The 20,619-nt window shown below is 47.1% G+C and overlaps 1 protein-coding gene across 1 annotated transcript in view; it reads right to left on the bottom strand.

Annotated features, from left to right (window-relative positions):
- Positions 1-20,619, bottom strand: part of adgrl4 (adhesion G protein-coupled receptor L4) — a 143,564-nt gene that overhangs the window by 49,456 nt on the left and 73,489 nt on the right. The window contains exons 9-11 of the mRNA XM_080196494.1: positions 16,450-16,623; positions 10,320-10,523; positions 6,373-6,593 (exon numbers count right to left, since the gene is read on the bottom strand). Of these exons, the coding sequence (XP_080052620.1) occupies positions 6,373-6,593; positions 10,320-10,523; positions 16,450-16,623 (599 nt within the window). The remainder of the gene's footprint in view (positions 1-6,372; positions 6,594-10,319; positions 10,524-16,449; positions 16,624-20,619) is intronic.

Here is a 20,619-nt window from a genome sequence, read left to right as displayed (position 1 = left end):
GTGTGGAGCTTGCACATTCTCCCTGTGTCTGCAGGGGTTTCCTCCGGATGCTCCGGTTCCCTCCCACAGTCTAAAAGACATGCTGGTTAAGTGCATTGGCCGTACTAAATTCTCCCTCAGTGTACCCAAACAGGCACCAGAGTGTGGCGACCAGGGGATTTTCACAGTAACTTTATTGCAGTGTTAATGTAAGCCTACTTGTGACACTAATAAATAAAGCATAAGGAGCAAAGAACGAAGAAAGTTACAACATAGGAACAGGCCCTTGTAGACTTCTATCAGGCACACCTCAACCTCTGTCATTCCAGTGAGAACAAACCAAGTTTCTCCAACTTCTCCTCAGAGCTAATGCCCTCCATAACAGGCAACATCCTGATAAATCTTTTCTGTACCCTCTCCAAAGCCTCCACATTCTTCTGGTGGTGTGGCAACCAGAATTGAACATTATATTCCAAGTGTGGCCTAAAACTAAGGTTCCATAAAGCTGCAAAATGACTTGCCAATTTTTAAACTCAATGCCCCGGCCGATGAAGGCAAGCATCCGTGTGCCTTCTTAACTACCTTCTCCAGCTGCCTTACCACTTTCAGTGACCTGTGTACCTGTACACCCAGATTCCTCTGCCCATCAATACTCTTAAGGGTTCTGCCATTTACTGTGTATTTCCTGTCTGCATTAGGCCTTCCAAAATGCATTACGTCGCATTTAAACTTTAAAAAATGGTGGAGGTTATTTTGGCAGTCCATGTTTCCTGTGAGGTGTGAAGCCCTGTGGGCTGTGCCGATTGAAATTTCCTCTCTTCACTGCCCAATCCATCCATCCATGGTAGTGAGTTCCATTGTGTCCTCACAAAGTCATCACTCCCCATCCATGGGCTTAGACAGTTGGCTATTCTACCATGGTGGGTATCACAGACAAGTCTGAACTTGTCATTTCCCCAACATACGCAAGTGTGTATGTATCTAAGAATCATAGAATCCCTACAATGCAGAAGGAGACCATTTGGCCCATCGAATCTGCACTAACCACCAGGTCCTATCCCCATAACCCCATGTATTTAACCTAACTCGTCCCCCTGACACTAAGGGACATGGCTAATCTACCTATCCCGCACATCTTTGGAATGTGGGAGGAAACCAGAGCGCCCGGAGGAAACCCACGCAGACACGAGGATAAAGTGCAAACTCCACTCAGACAGTGCCCCAAGCCAGGAATCAAACCCGGGTCCCTGATACTGTGAGGCAGCAGTGCTAACCGCCGTGTCACTATGCCGCCCCATCTAGACAGGATGGAGATCAGGAATTGGAGTCATGGTTGGCCGTTATCTTCTTTGCCCAGAGGCATTGAACCACCAATGATTTGTTGGACTTTCCTCATCTGCGTGATTCAGGCAATCACTCCTCCAACATGAACTCACAAGGTAGATGGGGAAGGAACATCAATGGGCCCATTTTAACTCAGTCCTTCTCAATACACCACCCAATATTTTACCTTTTGACCCCAAGGAGTTTTGCCTTTTCTATTGCTTGAAGCAGTAAAAAGACTTGCCTTATAGCGCCTTACACAATCGCCAACAGTCTGAAAGTGTTTTCCAGCCAATGAAGGATTTTGGAGTGCAGTCATTGTTATAGCGTGGCAAAAAGGGGCAATCAGTTTGTGCACAGAAAGATCCCACTAATGGCAACACAATAATGACCGGATAGTCTTTTTATTTGATGTTGATCAAAGGAATTGGTGACATTTATGCCCAACTGTGAAGCTGTGAAAATAGTTTAATGGACCATCCAGAAGCTGGCCCCTCTGGCAGTGTCGCACTCCTGCACTGTAGTGTCAGCCTGTGCTCGGGTCCAGGGATGGTGATTCCGAGGTGAAATCCCTCCTTCGTGTTCGCCATTCTTTCTTAATCCTAATTATCAATTTGCCAATCACCAATCCTCCTTAGTTATTTTTTATTCATTCATGGGACTTGGGCATCGCTGGCTGGCCAGCATTTATTGCCCATCCCTAGTTGCCTGAGGGCAGTTAAGAGTCAACCACATTGCTGTAGCTCTGGAGTCACATGTAGGCCAGACCGGGTAAGGATGGCAGATTTCCTTCCCTAAAAGATATTAGTGAACCAGATGGGTTTTTCCAACAATCGACAATGGTTTCATAGTAATCAGTAGATTCTTAATTCTAGATTTTTTTAATATTGAATTTAATAATTTTTTTGCCACACTACCAGAAGGATGTAGAAACTCTGGGGAGGGTACAGAAAAGATTTCCCAGGATGTTGCCTGGTATGGAGGGCATTAGCTACGAGAAAAGTTTGTTCTCACTGGAACGACGGAGATTGAAGGGCGACCTGATAGAAGTCTACAAGATTATGGGGAGCATGGACAGAGTGGATAATCAGAAGCTTTTTCCCAGGGTGGAAGAGTCAACTACGAGGAGGCACAGGTTTAAGGTGCGAGGGGCAAAGTTTAAAGGAGATGTATGAGGCAAGTTGTTTACACAGAGGGTAGTGGGTGCCTGGAACTCACTGCCGGGGGAGATAGTGGAAGCAGATATGATAGTGAGTTTTAAGGGGCATCTTGACAAATACATGAATAGGATGGGAATAGAGAGATATAGTTCATGGAAGGGTAGGGGGTTTTAATTCAGATGGGCAGCATGATTGGTGCATTCTTGGAGGACTGAATAGCCTGTTCCTGTATTGCAATTTTCTTTGTTCTTTAAATTCCACCAGCTGCCATGGTGGGGTTCAAGCCCAGGTCCCCAGAACATTGGCTGAGTCTCTGGATTAATAGTCTAGTGATAATACTACTAGGCCATCGCCTCCCCATGCCTTACATGTGCCACCTATTCCGCCTCTATTTTGTGATTCCTTTTTGGTTGAATCAATCTGCGCCATGGAAGCAAAGCCACTCATTGGTAGCACTCTAGGCTTTTGTGGGTTCAAAGCCAGAACTTGAGCTCTGCCCCGGCTGACATTCCAAATATTCTGAGGACCTGTATTCGAATCCCACCATGGCAGATGGTGGGATTTGAATTCAGTAGAAAAGAAATCTGAAATTAGGAATCTACTGATGACCATGAAACCATTGACAATTGTCGGAAAAATCCATCTGGCCCACTGATGCCCCTTAGGGAAGGAAATCTGCCATCCTTACCCGGTCTGGCCTGCATGGCAATGTGGTTGACAAGTTCCCTCAGGGAAGTAGGAAACAGCAATGAATATTGGCCAGCCAGCGACGTCCATGTCCCAAGAATTAATTTAAAAAAAGAAGGCCGCTCTGTCAGAAGTACTGTCTTCAGAACAGGCCCTGCCTGACATCTCAACTGGCACTTTATTGAAGGGGAGCAAGGGAGTTATCCCTAGTGTCTAGGAGAATTGCTTGATAGAGCAGACGCAGCACGGTTTCGTTAAGGGGAAGTCGTGTCTGACGAATTTATTGGAGTTCTATGAGGATGTATCTAGGGCGGTGGACAGAGGCGAACCGGTGGATGTGGTTTTTCTTGATTTTCAAAAGACGTTTGATAAGGTGCCGCACAAGAGGTTGTTACAGAAGGTTAGGGGGCATGGAGTTGGGGGCAGGGTGTTAGCGTGGATAGGGGATTGGTTGTCAAATAGGAGGCAGAGAGTGGGGTCAATGGGTGCTATTCGGATTGGCGGTTGGTGACTAGTGGAGTGCCCCAGGGGTCGGTGCTGGGGCCTCAGCTATTTACCATTTATATAGATGATCTGGAGGAGGGAACAGAGTGTATGGTGTCGAAATTTGGTGATGACACCAAGATTGGTGGAACGGCAAATTGTGCGGAGGGTGTGGAGAGTCTGCAGAAGGATCTAGATAGGCTGGGCAAATGGGCCAGGAACTGGCAAATGGAATTTAATGTTGGCAAGTGTGAGGTTGTCCACTTTGGTAGGAAGAATGGTAGGAAAGACTATTACTTACATGGCGAAAAACTGCAGCATGCGATGGTGCAGAGGGACCTCGGGGTCCTTGTGCATGAGTCGCAAAAACCCAGCCTGCAGGTGCAGCAGGTGGTCAGGAAGGCAAATGGGATGCTGGCCTTCATAGTGAGGGGGATTGAATATAAAAGTAGGGAGGTCTTGCTGCAACTGTACAGGGCACTGGTGAGGCCGTAGCTGGAGTACTGTGTGCAGTTTTGGTCGCCGCACTTACGCAAGGATATTTTGGCCTTGGAGGGAGTGCAGAGGAGGTTTACTAGGCTGATACCGGAGTTGAGGGGGTTGAGCTATGAGGAGAGGCTGAATAAACTCGGCTTGTACTCGTTAGAGTTTAGAAGAATGAAGGGAGATCTCATTGAGACATATAAGATGATGAATGGGATGGATAGGATAGAGGTGGAGAGGCTCTTCCCGCTCAGAAAGGACAGTAGGACTAGAGGGCACAGCCTCAAGATAAAGGGAGGGCGGTTTAGAACAGAGTTGAGGAGGAACTTCTTCACTCAAAGGGTGGTGAATCTCTGGAATTCTCTGCCCGTTGAAGTGGTGGAGGCTGCCTCGCTAAATATATTTAAGAAGCGGGTTGATGGGTTTTTGATAAGCGAGGGGATTAAGGGTTATGGGGAGAGGGCGGGAATGTGGAACTGAGCCACGACAGATCAGCCATGATCTTATTGAATGGCGGGGCAGGCTCGAGGGGCTAGATGGCCTACTCCTGCTCCTATTTCTTATGTTCTTAGTCAAAACTTATCCCTCAACCATCATCACAAAAACAGGTTATCAGGCCATTATTAAGTTGTTTGTGTCATTATATTGTGTGCAAATCAGCTTCTCCCCTTCCTCCACTACAATCTTGATGATATTCCTGTTAACTACTCTGGGACATCCGCTGCTCATGAAAAAGATTATACAATTGCATTTCTTTTAACAATCTCAGCTCTTAGATATCTAAACTAGCCTTCCAATCTGGAAATGCCTCATCCTCATATTCAAATCGCTCCATGGCCTCATCCCTCTCTTTCTCCTTCAGCTTGACAACACACCAAGTGCCTCCCTCACTTCCTTCCTTCCCCAACTATTGGCGGTTTGCCTCCACATGCCTGATTCCAACAGCTGGAATTCCCCTCTGCTAACCTCTCTGCTACTCCATCTCTCTCTCTCTCTCTCTCTCTCTCTCACACCCGCTCTCTCCATCATTGGCAGCCTTCTTGGAACCCATCTCTTTGTCTCGCCTTTTGGTCATCAAGGCTTAACAGCAACAACAATGACAACCTGCATTTATATGGCACCCTGAACATGCCAACACATCCTAACCCTTTTCACGGGAGTACTATCAAACATCAATTTGTTTCTGGGCAGTAAAAATGATTAGGAAAGGTGGCGATAGGTGAGTCCTACCCTCAATAATGAGGAATGTTTGAGGACTCTGGGTCTGTACTCAATAGAAGTTAGAAGGATGAGGGGAGTTCTCATTGAAACTTACAGGATATTAAAGACCTGGATAGAGTGGACATGGAGAAGATGTTGCCATTAGTAGGAGAGACAAGGATCTGCGGGCATTGCCTCAAAGTATCATGTTAAAATCCAACAGGATTATTTGGTAGCACGAGCTTTTGGAACGTTACCCCTTCATCAGGTGAGTGCTACCATATAAACCTATTGGCACTCATCTGATGAAGGAGCAGCGCTCTGAAAGCTTGTGTTACCAAATAAACCTGTTGGACTTTAACCTGGTATTATGAGATTACCTAGTGTGCCCACCCCAGTCCAATGCCGGCAACTCCACATCAGAGTCTCATAGAAGCCTACAGTGCAGAAGGAGGCCATTTAACCACAAGACCACCCAGGCCCACATATTTACCTTGCTAATTCCCCCTGACACCAGGGTCAATTAGGCTATCAACCAAACCCACACATCTTTGGAGTGTGGGGGGAAACAGGAGCATCTGGAGGAAGCCCAGGTAGACACAGGAGAATATGCAAACTCCACGCAGACAGCTGCCTGAGGCCGGAATAGCACTGTGAGGCAGCAGTGCTAACCACTGTGTTACCGTGCCACAAGAGATGAGTAGGGATTTCTTCAACCAGAGGGTGGTGAATCTGTGGAACTTATTGCCACAGAGGGCTGTGGAGACCAGGTCACTGAGTATCTTTAAGACAGAGATAGATAGGTTCTTGATTGGTAAGGGGATAAAAGGATATGGCAAAAAGGTGGGAGAACGGGGTTGAATGATTGAATTGTGGAGCAGACTTGATGGGCTGAATGGTCTAATTCTGCTCTATCTTATGGTCTGCAGAGCATCTGAAAGAAGGAAATAGAAGAGGCAGATAGGTCTTAAATTGATGCTGAATAATTTCCCCTGGGAAATGCCTTGGGGCCATTGTACCACTCCAACGATACTGCAGAGATACAAGGTCCACTTACATTTTATCGGTGCCGTAGTATTTGTAGCCGAGAATTGCCGAGATCCCCACGACTACGGTCGGGCTGCCGTAACCGAAGATGTAAAAGTTTCTGTGCAGGAACCCCTTGTTGTAGATGACCCCGATCACAATCAGGTAAAGGTGAATGCCCTCGATGCACATCCAAGCAAACGCAGCCAGGAAGAAGTAGTGGAGCAGTCCCGCTACGATGGAGCAGACGAGCTGCAGGGGGTGCAGAAGAAAGCGACACAAAAGACCTGAATGCCAGAACCGCGTAAGTCATGAAACTGTTACACTTGGCCAACAACTTGGAGAAAAAAAAATCCTTGTAACTTACTTGCAGTGTGTAAAAAAATGTAATCTCGAACTCCCACTGGGAAACTGAATGACAGTCCAGTGATGAATTATGCAAGTGGAAATGCAAATCTAACTTTACCTCAATCAGTTGTAAATTGTACTTTTTTTTTAAAAAGTTTTTTTTTAGATATTGCACTCATCAAACTGGGGAATGTTAATGTCAGGGAACAGACTATTTTTTCCTCCGTTTCAGCTGTTCCGTACGTCAAGCTCAACCATTCTCAGTGTTAGATAGAGAGTGATGCTCAGTTCTTCTTCAGAGTAACTAGGGAACACCAGCCTTACCGATGGGATGACTATTTTTCACCTCACGCACCTCCCAGGGCCCCACTGATTGAGGGTGTCACATTGCAGAGTGACCTTCTGCTTCAGAGTGCCCCAAAGGGTCACATTCCAGGGGGTCACAGTCTGAGGATTCGGGGTAGACCATTTAGGACGGAGATGAGGAGACATTTCTTCACTCAAAGAGTGGTGAGCCTGTGGAATTCATTCCCACAGGAAGTAGTTGTTGCCAAAACATTGAATGTGTTCAAGAGGTGGCTGGATATAGCACTTGGGGCGAATGGGATCAAAGGTTGCAGGGAGAAAGCAAGATTAGGCTGTTGAGTTGGATGATCAGTCATGAACGTGATGAATAGTAGAGCAGGCTTGAAGGGCCAAATGGCCTCCCCTTGCTCCGATCTCTTATATTTCTATGTTTCTATTACCAGCGAGCACAGGTTAAGAGTCACAGGCTTGAAGCTGGGGATTTTGGGGTTTTTTATTCATTCGTGGGACATAGGCATCACTGGCTGGCCAGCATTTAGAATCATAGAATCATAGAAACCCTACAGCACAGAAAGAGGCCATTCGGCCCATCAAGTCTGCACCGACCACAATCCCCCCCCCTCACCCTACCCCCATATCCCTACATATTTACCCACTAATCTCTCTAACCTACGCATCTCAGGACAAAAAGGGGCAATTTTAGCATAGCCAATCAACCTAATCTGCCCATCTTTGGACTATTGCCCATCCCTAGTTGCCCTTGAGAAGGTGGTGGTGAGCTGCCTTCTTAAATTGCTGCAGTCCATGCACTGTGGACTGACTCACAATGCCGTTAGGGAGGGAGTTCCAGGATTTTGACCCAGCAACTGTGAAGGAACGCCGATATATTTCCAAGTCAGGGTGTGAGTGGCTTGGAGGGGGACTTGCTGGTAGTGGAGTTTCCATGTATCTGATGCCCTTGTCCTTCTAGATGGAAGTGGTTGTGGGTTTGGAAGGTCGTGTCTCAGGATATTTGGTGAATCATTGCAGTGCATCTTGTAGATAGTACACACTGCTGCTACCGAGCGTCGGTGGTGGAGGGAGTGGATGTTTGTAGATGTGGTGCCAATCAAGTGGGCTGCTTTGTCCTGGATGGTGTCAAGCTTCTTGAGTGTTGTTGGAGCTGCACCCGTCCAGGCAAGTGGAGAATATTCCATCACACTCCTGACTTGAACCTTGTAGATGGTGGATAGGCTTTGGGGAGTCAGGAGGTGAGTTACTCGCCGTAGTATTCCTAGCCTCTGACATGCTCTTGTAGCCATTGTGCTTAAGTGGCAAGTCCAGTTGAGTTTCTGATCAATGGTAACCCCATCGATGTTGACAGTGGGGGACTCAGTGAATGGAACACCATTGAATTTTAAGGGGCATTTGGGTGGCATGAATGTGGCTTGCCACTTGTTCGCCCAAGCCTGGATATCCAGGAGTCCCAATCTAAGGTCAGTTTTTGTGCCAAGCCCACTGATAATGGTGTTGAATTGGTTAGGATTAACTCAGTTTTGATTCCAGTAGGACTCATACAGCCAGTGGACAGAATGTGTTGACATTTCTTTGACAGCACGGCCTGACCTTATGGCTTCCACCAGCTCGAGAGGTGAGGGGAGCAGACTCACCATCACCTCCAAGTCACACTCTCTGCTGATTTGGACGTTTGTTCCATCATTGGGTTGAAGGTGCCGGAGCTTTCGCTCTAACAGCACAATGGCAGCATCCTGACCGCCCAGAGCTACCGTGGTTCAAGAAGGCGGTTCACCATCACCATCTCAAGGGTGACATTGGCAACTTGATGAAGCAGCAAGCTCTAGGTTTTAGCAGTGTTAACTGGACACAGCCTGACATCAATACATGGATTTGTTAGGTGATCAGTGACTCTGACTCCCATTCAAAACACACATCGGTTAACAACAGGAAAAGGCTCAGTTGTGAAGGTTTCTATGGTGGAAGAGTCAATTTGCAGTGCGATGAGAGTGGTTAATGCTGAAATGGGGATTTTATTTGGGGGGTTTACTGTTGAGGTGGGGGTTATATGGGTGGGGGGTTATTTTTGAGGTGATCATAGGGTCACCACTGTGCAGAAGGAGGCCATTTGGTCAATTGAGTCTGCACCAACTCTCTGGCCAAGCATATTATCCAGGCCCAGCATCCCCCTATCTTATTCCTGTAGCCCTACATATTTACCCTGCTAATCCCCCTAACCTACATATCTTTGGACACTAAAAGGCAATTTAGAATGGCCAATCCCCCTAACCTACACATCTTTGGACTGCAGGAGGAAACCCACACAGAAATGAGGAGAGCATGCAAACTCCACACAGACAGTAACCAAGGCCGGAATTGAACCCGGGTCCCTCACGCTGTGAGACAGTAGTGCTAACCACTGTTCTACCGTACCACCCTCAATTGGCTGTGTAAAAATTGTCTCCACTGTCATCTTTCGCCAACTAGCTTTCTGCAGTATAACATTTTGAAAATTTTTCTGTGTGTCAATGTAGTTGTTAGTTTGTTGTTGGTATTTTATTACCCCATATATTTACAGTCCTAATCTGTCTGACACTAAGGGGCAATTTCTCATGGCCAATTAGCCTAACCTGCACATCTTTGGAGTGTGGGAGCACCTGGACGAAACCCACACAGAGATGGGGAGAATGTGCAAACTCCACACAGACAGTGACCCAAGGCTGGAATCAAACTCTGGTCCCTGGTGCTGTGAGGCAGCAGCGCTAATCACCATGCCACCCCATTGCTGAGGTGGGGGCTTTAATGGGGGGACTTATCCCTGAGGAGCAGGGAGGAAAATCAGAGGTGAAGGTGGGAGCGTGTATGGAGGAGAAACATGCAGTGGTATCTGCGCCTCGTCCAGTCTGATACACAACTCTAGGAGGCATGATGCAGAGGGTGACAGAAACACTATCTGACTAGAACCATAAACTCAGGCTAAAGGGATGATTCTTTAAAATAGAGACGAGGAGGAATTCCTTCAGCAAGAGAGTGATGAAATTGAGCAACTCTTTGCCGCGGAAGGCTGTGGAGACCAGGTCATTGAGTATCTTTGAGACAGGGATAGATAGGTTCTTGATTAATAAGGAGACCGGGGTTATGGGGGAAAGGCATGAGAAAAATATCAGCCATGATTGAATGGTGGAGCAAACTTGATGGGCCGAGTGGCCTAATTCTGCTCCTATGTCTTATGACGTCACACAAGGACAGGAGGTTGGAGAGCCTGAATGGACTGACTGTTTGGAAATGTCTGGTGCTGGGAATGGGGAGATGTTTGTTTGCGCTCCTTACCTTATTGCTGTTCATATTGATCCCGATCAGAAACAGCATCTCTGCGATAAACAGGCTGAAGCAGAGATTCTTGTGAATGGTCGTCCTTGTGCTCTGAATCTCACTGAAGAAGCAGAATGTAAAGATGCACGCTGACAGACAGATCAAGGACACAATAATCCCCAGTTGGGTAATCCGTGTCAGGATATTATTATGTAGGACATCCTGCAAGGAGGTAAGAGTCAATAGCTTTAACATTTAAAAAAGATCCAGCCTTTTTCATCCCCTGAACAAAATACACACGAGAGAACTGTTGTGTAAATGGGAAAACATTCTGCTTCTCTATCCCCCATTAGCAGAGAACTGATTTTCCCCTTGGAGTGATACTCAAGCAGCTGATCAATGGGAAACCGGATGCAAAGGGAAATTCACCAGTAATTATCAGGTACAGGGGAGCTTCCGTTAGCTGTCATGAGGTAGGGGAGTTCCCACAGTGGAGAATGAGGTTGTCACATAATTGAGAGGTTCCAAGATTTGCTCTCCCAGCAACTTTCTCAACACAGAAGTGGAAGTTTTAAAGTTTATTTATTCATGTCACAAGTAGGCTTACATTAACATCACCATCGCAGAATCATAGAACCCCGACAGTGCATGTTCAACCACTAAGCCTGCATCAATAACAATCCCCGCCCAACCCCTATCGTAGGGGACGTAGGATCAAGGTGAGGGACAGGAGGTTCAGGGGGGATGTGAGGAAAAGCTTTTTTACCCAGAGGGTGGTGAGGGTCTGGAATGCGCTGCCTGGGAGGGTGATGGAGTCGGGATGTCTCACATCCTTTAAAAAGTATCTGGATGAGCACTTGCACGTCATAACACTTAAAACTATGGGCCAAGTGCTGGCAGATGGAATTAGGTGGGAGCTCACGCCTTTTGAATGTGTTGGCATAGACTCGATGGGCTGAAGAGTGGCACAGTGGTTAGCGCTGTTACCTCACAGCACCCAGGGACCTGGGCTCGATTCCCGGCTTGGGTCACTGTCTGTGCAGAGTCTGCATTTCCCCCATGTCTGCTTGGGTTTCCTCCGGGTGCTCCAGTTTCCTCCCACCGTCCGAAAGATGCGTTGGTTAGGTGCATTGGCCATGCTAAATTCGCCCTCAGTGTGGCGACTAGGGGATTTTCACAGTAACTTTATGGGCAGACGGTAGCACAGTGGTTGGCACTGCTCCTTCACAGCTCCAGTTGCATGTTCTCCTCGTGTCTGAGTGGGTTTCCTCCGGGTGCTGCGGTTTTCTCCCACAGTCCAAAGATGTGCGGGTTAGGTTAATTGGCCATGATAAAATTGCCCCTGAGTGTCCTAAGATGCTTAGGTTAGAGGGATTAGCAGGTATAGGGATATGGGGGTAGGGCCTGGGTGGGATTGTGGTTGGTGCAGATTTGATGGGCCGAAGGGCCTCTTTCTGCACTGTTGGATTCTATGATCCTTTATTGCAGTGTTAATGTAAGCCTACTTGTGACACGAGCAAATAAACTTCTGCCTTGTGTGATTCTATGATTCTAAGCACATACCCAATTCTCTTTTGAATGTTACTGTTGAATCTACAACCATCACCCTTCCAGGCCATGCATTTTAGATCGTAACACCTCACGATGTGGTATATAGACTAGCTGAGGCCTGAGGCTTTCCACCAACAATGACAATCACGGTTAAAACACATCAGGAGAGATACGAGTGTGATACCTGACATACAGATGAATGCAATCAGAAGCCATGCAGGTTAGAAAAATGTTTGCACAGCGTCTGTCATGACATCAGGATCTTGTAACGCCCACCCATTTAAATTTCAGAGAATTAAGCATTTTTGGAATAAAAATTGAAAATGCTGGAAGAATTCAGCAGGTCTGGCGGTATCCACTGTTGCAATGAAGAGGAAATTTGGCAGCCAATTTGAAAAGGCTTTTCATGTCTACCGGATATCTCGACGCGCTCTATAAGGACACATCGAAGTGTAGTCACTCAGGAGACCATGAATTGAAACTTACTGAGAGGCCTAGATAGAGTGGACGTGGAGAGAGGGTTTCCACTAGTGAGGTAGACTAGAACCCGAGGACACAACCTCAGAGTGAAGAAACACACCTTTAAAACAGAGATGAGGAGGAATTTCTTCAGCCAGAGGGTGGTGAATCTGTGGAACTCATTGCCACAGAGGGCTGTGGAGGCCAGGTCACTGAGTGTCTTTAAGACAGAGATAGATAGGTTCTTGACCAATAAGAGGATCAAGGGTTACGGGGAGAAGGCAGGAGAATGGGGATGAGAATCATATCAGCCATGATTGGAGCAGAATCGATGGGTTGAATGGCCTAATTCTGCTCCCATATCTTATGGTCTTGTGGCAGGTAATCTGCACACCCCAAACTCCCGCAAACAGCAATGTGATAAAAACCAGTTACCCTGGGTGGGATTGGGCCGCTCCTACCCCGAAATCGGTAAATCCCACCCGAGGTCAGCAAATGGTTCCATGGTCCACCCCCTGCCTGCTCTGATTCCCATGGCAGGCAGGATGGGAAAATTCACCCCCACGTCTTTGTGTCAATGTTAATTGAGTGGATAATTGTTGGTCAGGAAACTGAGGAGAAGCCATTTGCTCTTCTTCAAGGTAACGTTGCAAGATCTTTCACATCGGCCCGAGCAGGCAGACAAGGGCCTTGGCTTAAAGCTTCAATAATATGACTGAATAATCTGAAGCTGGAGTATTTTCCCCTCTCTTTCAGAGGTAATATTCTGCCAGTGCAGGAGAGCTTTTTTTAATGATTTCTTGATGGTATATGGGCATCGCTGGCAAGGGCAGCATTTGTCATCCATCCCTAATGGGGTGGCACAATGGTTAGCCCTGCTGCCTCATGGTGCCTGGGACCTGGTTTCGAATCCCGGCTCGGGTCACTGTCTGTGCGGAGTCTGCACGTTCTCCCCGTGTCTGCGTGGGTTTCCTCCGGGTGCTCCAGTTTCCTCCCACAGTCCAAAGATGTGCTGGTTAGGTGCATTGGCGATGCTAAATTTTCCCTCAGTGTACCCAAACAGGCGCCGGAGTGTGACGACGAGGGAATTTTCACAATAACTTCGTCACAGTGTTAATGTAAGCCTATTTGTGAGACTAATAAATAAACTTCTGCCCTACATGATTTATAATTCTAAGCACATACCCTATTCTCTTTTGAAAGTTACTGTTGAATCTACAGCCATCACCCTTCCTGGCGATGCATTTTAGATCATAACAGCTCACGATGTGGTATATAGACTAGCTGAGGCCTGAGGCTTTTTACCAACAATGACAATCATGGTTAAAACACATTAGGAGGGATACGAGTGTGATACCTGACACACAGATGAATGCAGTCAGAAACCATCCAGGTTAGAAAAACGTTTGCACAGTGTCTGTCATGACATCAGGATCTCGGAGCGCCCACCTGTCTAAATTTCAGCGAATGAAGCATTTTTGGAATAAAAATTGAAAATGCTGGAAAAATTCAGCAAGTCTGGTGGCATCCACCTTTGCAGGGTAGTCACTGTTGCAATGAAGAGGAAATTTGGCAGCCAATTTGAAAAGGCTTTTCATGTCTACCGGATGTCTCGACGCGCTCTATAGGACACATCAAAGTGTAGTCACTCAGGAGACCATGAATTGAAACTTACTGAGAGGCCTAGATAGAGTGGACGTGGAGAGAGGGTTTCCACTAGTGAGGTAGACTAGAACCCGAGGGCACAACCTCAGAGTGAAGTAACACACCTTTAAAACAGAGATGAGGAGGAATTTCTTCAGCCAGAGGGTGGTGAATCTGTGGAACTCTTTGCCACAGAGGGCTGTGGAGGCCAGGTCACTGAGTGTCTTTAAGACAGAGATAGATAGGTTCTTGACCAATAAGAGGATCAAGGGTTACGGGGAGAAGGCAGGAGAATGGGGATGAGAATCATATCAGCCATGATTGAATGGTGGAGCAGAATCGATGGGTTGAATGGCCTAATTCTGCTCCCATATCTTACGGTCTTGTGGCAGCTAATCCGCACACCCCAAACTCCCGCAAACAGCAATGTGATAAAAACCAGTTACCCTGGGTGGGATTGGGCCGCTCCTACCCCGAAATCGGTAAATCCCACCCGAGGTCAGCAAATGGTTCCATGGTCCACCCCCTGCCCGCTCTGATTCCCGTGGCAGGCAGGATGGGAAAATTCACCCCCACGTCTTTGTCTCAATGTTAATTGAGTGGATAATTGTTGGTCAGGGAACTGGGGAGAAGCCGTTTGCTCTCCTTCAAAGTAATGCTGCAAGATCTTTCACATCGGCCCGAGCAGGCAGACAAGGGCCTTGGTTTAAAGCTTCAATAATGTAACTGAATAATCTGAAGCTGGAGTATTTTCCCCTCTCTTTCAGAGGTAATATTCAACCAGTGCAGGAGGGCGTTTTTGAATACTTTCTCCATGGGATATGGGCATCGCTGGCAAAGACAGCATTTGTTGTCCATCCCTGATGCGGTGGCACGGTGGTTAGCACTGCTGCCTCACAGCACCAGGGACCCGGACTCAATTCTCGGCTTCAGCCACTGTTTGTGCAGAGTCTGCACGTTCTCCCCGTGTCTGCGCGTGTTTCCTCTGGATTGTCTGGTTTCCTTCCACAGTTCGAAGATGTGCCGGTTGGGTGTGTTGGCCAATGATAAATTCTCCCTCAGTGTACCTGAGCAGATGCTGGAATGTGGCAGCTAGGGGATTTTCACCGTAACTTTATTGCAGTGTTAATGTAAACCTACTTGCAATTCGTAAATAAATAAACTAATTGCCCTTGAAGAATAGGGGGAGATCAAATTGAGGCATATAAGATGGTAAAAGTTTTGGATGAAGTGGAAGTGGGGCGGATGCTTCCTGTTGTGGGGCATTCTAGGACAAGAGACCACAGTCTTAGGATAAGGGGTAGTAAACTTAAAACAGAGTTGAGGAGAAACTACTTTTCCCAAAGGGTTGTGAATCTGTGGAATTCGCTACCCCAAAGTGCGGTGGATGCTGGGACGGTGAGTACATTTAAGGAGGAGTTAGACGGATTTTTAATTGGTAATGGGTTGAAGGGGAAAAGGCAGGAAAATGGGGATGAGGAACATTCAGACATGATCGAATGGCAGAGCAGACTCGATGGGCCGAATGGCCTGGTTCCGCTCCCAGAGCTTATGAACTTATGAACAGGATGGCTCACTCAGCCACTTACAAGTCAGCCACATTACAGTGGGTGTGGAGTCACATGTAAGCCAGGCCACATATGAACTATCGATTTTTTTTTTACCCGAAAGACATCAATGAACAGGATGAGCTTTTTTTTGTCGCAATAATCAGTGATAGTTTCGATCGCCATTACTGAGACTATCTTCCAGTTCCTGATTTCAGTAACTGCCTGAACGGCTGCCTTGGTGGGGTTTTAACATGTCTCTCCAATTAGTTTGTGCCTCTGGATTGCTAGCCCACTGACAGTACCAGCGTGCCCCCATTACCCCCTGGTGTCTTGATCAATATTTATCCCTCAACCAACATCAGGGCAAACAACAGATTATCTGTTCATTATCATCTTGTTACAGAAACATAGGAATTAGGAGAAAGTAGGCAAATTCACCCCTTCGAGCCTATCAATCAGATCATGGCTGATCTCTCCCTGGTCTCAAATCCACCTCCCTACCTATTTTTCAAAGCTCTTTAGCCCATTTTTAAAATCAGAAATATATCTATCTCCTTGAAACCATTCAATGATTCAAACTGCACCATGCAATGGGGCAGTGAGTTCCACAAATTCACCATCCTCTGTGACAAGTAGTCCCTCCTAGTCTCAGTTTTTAATCTACTACTCCTTAGCCAATGCCTGTGGCCTCTTGTTCTAGATTGTTGTTTGTGGGAGTTTGCTGTGCACAAATTGGCTGTAGCTTTTCCGACATTACAACAGTGATAGCACCTCAAAAAGCTCCTAATTGGCTGCCAAACACTTCACAACATCCTGAAGACATGAAATGCAAGACTTTACTCTCTCCCTTCTGGATTGCCAATCTGGTTTCAACTGTCAGCATTGTGGACAATTCGACAAGCCCTATGGTTCGCCGCCTCCCACTGGCCAACCCTGGTACTTACAGTGATCTGGGAGGACGACATCAGGATTGCGAAATTGGTCAGATGGTTGCATCTACAGGTGGTGTGCGAGACGTTGGAGTGGAGGGTCTCACACCCTTTGGTCGCCCACTCTCCCTCCATGTTGAGAATGGAGTAATTCCAAAACACGCACATAACTCTCTGCTTCCTCAGAGGCTGGAACCAAATGAGAATGAAAAGGGACAGGATGATGTTGAATGCAATGGATGTATGCCAATAAATAGCACATTCCTGCGCTTAGTCAAAGAATCAAAGCATCCCTACAGTGCAGAAGGAGGCCATTCAGCCCATCGAGTCTGCATCGATAACAATCCCACCCAGGCCTTATCTCCGTAACCCTATGTACTTACCTTGCCAGTTCCCCTGACTCACTAAGGGACAATTTAGCATGGCCAGTACATCTAACCAGCATGTCTTTGGGGAGGAAACCAGAACACACGGAGGAAATTCTCGCAGACACGGAGAGAATGTGCCAACTCCACATTGATAGTCACCCAATGCCGGAAGCGGACGCAGGCCCCTGCTGTGTGAGGCAGCAGTGCTAACCGCTGTGCCACTGTTGTCTCACAGTGCCAGGGACCCGGGTTCAATTCTGGCCTCGGGTAACTTTGTGGAGTTTGCATGTTCTCCCCGTGTCTGCGTGGGTTTCCCCCAGGAGCTCCTGTTACCTCCCACACTCCAAAAGACGTGTGGATTAGGTTGATTGGCCATGCTAAATTGCCCTGTAGTGTCGGGGGACTAGCAGGGTAAATACGTGGGGTAGTGGGGACAGACTAGGATTGTTGTCAGTGTAGGTTTGATGGGCCAAATGGCCTTCTTCTGCATTGTAGGGGTTCTATGATTTTATGATTTTGTAATATTAATGGTGTGTGAAAAGAGAATGAAAAGTAGAAAGCTGTAATCATCGACATGCGAAGTACAATCTATTTATAAATATCATTATATGAAGGCTGTTTCACAAATAAATTACTACCAGTAATTAGAAATTCCCATTAAAACATAGTGGAGTACAACATTTATCAAGTACCTTCTCAGAATTAAATATTTATCAGTTAAATTATTCATTCACTTTGTATTTATTCAATATTCTGCTAACTTTTAGCTCCTTGAATAATAGGATCCCAAGATTAATGGGCATATTTAAATTGAGAGGGAAAATGCTTTGTTCAGGAGGAAAATGTAGCTGGTCTGATTAGTAAGTTCGCAGACGGCGCAAAAATTGGTGGTGTTGCAGAGAGTGAAGAGGATTGTCAGAGGATACAGCAAGATATAGACTGGTTGGAGACTTGGGCAGAGAAACGGCAGATGGAGTTTAATCCGGACAAGTGTGAGGTGATGGATTTTGGAAGGTCCAATGCATGTAATGATACAGTAAATAGTAGAACCCTTAGAAGTATTGACAGGCAGAGAGATCTGGGCGCACATGTCCACCGATCACTGAAAGTGGCAATGCAGGTGGATAAGATAGTCAAGAAAGCGAACAGCATACTTGCCTTTATTGGTCGGGGCATTGAGTATAAAAATTGGCAGGTCATGCTGCAGGTGTACAGAACCTTAGTTAGGCCTCATTTAGAATATAGTCTTCAATGCAGGTCACCACACTGCCAAAAGGATGAGGATGCTTTGGAGAGGGCACAGAAAAAATTTACCAGGATGTTGCCTGATCTGGAGGGTATTAGCTACGAGGAGAGGCTGGAGGAACTTGGTTTGTTCTCACTGGAATGACGGAGGTTGCAGGTAGAGGTTTACAAGCTATTGAGTGGCAGGGGCAGAGCAGACGGTCAGATGCTCCTTCCTAGGGTAGAAAAGTCAAGTACTTGGGGAAATAGGTTTAAGGTGCGTGGGGGGGACGTTTAGAGGAGGTGTGAGGGGCAAGTTTTTTACACAGAGGGTGGTGAATGTCTGGAATACGCTGCCTGGGGAGATGATGGGTGATAGTGGCGTTGAAGGGGCAACGAGACAAATATAAGAATAGGATGGGAATGGAAGGATACGGACTCTGTAAGAGCATAAGATTTTAGTTTAGGCAGGCACCATGATTGATGCAGGACTGGAGGGCCTAAAGGCCTGTTCCTGTGCTGTAGTGTTCTTTGTTCATAGATAAGACCATAAAACCATAAGATATAGGAGCAGAGTTAGGCCATTTGGCCCATTGAGTCTGCTCTACCATTCAGTCATGGCTGATAGGTTTCTCAACACCATTCTCCTGCTTTTTCACCGTGACACTCGATTTCCCTATCAAGCGAGAATAGTAGGATTGTTCATCCTGTTTGCTTCCCGACAGCCGTTGAACTTTCAGCATAGACTGTGATCCAAGCTTGGAAACTCCTTGCCTGTGTAATTGTGAACTTACTCCACCAAACTCACCCGGAAAACAGCCAAAAAAAAGTTCTTTGATTGATCCAAGCTGGAAAAGGGACCTGTCTGGAGGGGCTGATTGTGGACAAGTCCCCAGGACCGGATGGAATGCATCCGAGGGTCCTGAAAGAAATGGCGGAGGTGATAGTGGATGCCTTGGTGGTTATTTTCCAGACGTCGCTGGATTCCGGGGAAGTGCCGGAAGATTGGAAAATGGCTAATGTTACGCCGTTGTTTAAGAGGGTGCCAGGCAAAAGGCAGGGAATTATAGGCCTGTTAGTTTAAAGTCTGTTGTAGGTAAAATGTTAGAATCCGTCATCAAGGAGGAAATAGCGAGGCATCTTGAGGGGAACTGCTTGATAGAGCAGACGCAGCACGGTTTCCCTAAAGGGAAGTCGTGTCTGACAAATTTACTGGAGTTCTATGAGGATGTGTCTAGGGCGGTGGATAGAGGAGAGCCGGTGGATGTGGTCTTTCTGGATTTTCAGAAGGCGTTTGACAAGGTACCTCACAAGAGGCTATTACAGAAGGTCAGGGGGCATGGAGTTGGGGGTAGGGTGTTAGCATGGATAGAGGACTGGTTGTCAAATAGGAGGCAGAGAGTGGGGGTCAACGGGTGCTATTCGGATTGGCGGATGGTGACTAGTGGAGTGCCCCAGGGGTCGGTGCTGGGGCCTCAGCTATTTACCATTTATATAGATGATCTGGAGGAGGGAACCGAGCGTCGGGTGTCGAAATTTGCTGATGACACCAAAATTGGTGGAAAGGCAAATTGTGCGGAGGGTGGAGAGAGTCTAGAGAAGGATCTAGATAGGCTGGGCGAATGGGCCAGGAAATGGCAAATGGAATTTAATGTTGGCAAGTGCGAGGTGGTCCACTTTGGTAGGAATAATGGTAGGAAAGATTATTACTTAAGTGGATAAAAACTGCAGCAGGCGACGGTGCAGAGGGACGTCGGGGTCCTTGTGCATGAGTCGCAAAAACCCAGCTTGCAGGTGCAGCAGGTGGTCAGGAAGGCGAATGGGATGCTGGCCTTCATCGCGAGGGGGATTGAATATAAAAGTAGGGAGGTCTTGCTGCGGCTGTATAGGGCATTGGTGAGGCCGCAGCTGGAGTACTGTGTGCAGTTTTGGGCGCCGTACTTACGCAAGGATATTTTAGCCTTGGAGGGAGTGCAGAGGAGGTTTACTAGGCTGATGCCGGAGTTGAGGGGGTTGAGCTATGAGGAGAGGTTGAATAGATTAGGCTTGTACTCGTTAGAGTTTAGAAGAATGAGGGGAGATCTCATTGAGACGTATAAGATGATGAATGGGATGGATAGGATAGAGGTGGAGAGACTCTTCCCGCTCAGAAAGGATAGTAGGGCTAGGGGGCACAGCCTCAAGATAAAGGGGGGGCGGTTCAGAACGGAGTTGAGGAGGAACTTCTTCACTCAAAGGGTGGTGAATCTCTGGAATTCTCTGCCCGTTGAAGTGGTGGAGGCTGCCTCGTTAAATATTTTTAAGATGCGGGTTGATGGGTTTTTGATGAGAGAGGGGATTAAGGGTTATGGGGAGAGGGCGGGAATGTGGAACTGAGCCACGACAGATCAGCCATGATCTTATTGAATGGTGGGGCAGGCTCGAGGGGCTGGATGGCCTACTCCTGCTCCTATTTCTTATGTTCTTATGTTCTTATGATTCACTGCTCTAGTATGCCCCCTCCTGGCACTGCCAACGAGAACGGAGAATTTGCCGTTCAGCCAAATCTCCATTCACACCAACGGGACTGGAGAATCCTAATCGCGGGCGAGGT

The sequence above is a fragment of the Carcharhinus amblyrhynchos genome, chromosome 9 (genome assembly GCF_965287045.1).
Source record: "Carcharhinus amblyrhynchos chromosome 9, sCarAmb.v2.hapA, whole genome shotgun sequence".
NCBI classification, from domain to species: domain Eukaryota; kingdom Metazoa; phylum Chordata; class Chondrichthyes; order Carcharhiniformes; family Carcharhinidae; genus Carcharhinus; species Carcharhinus amblyrhynchos.
This window is presented reverse-complemented; position numbering and strand designations above follow the sequence as displayed.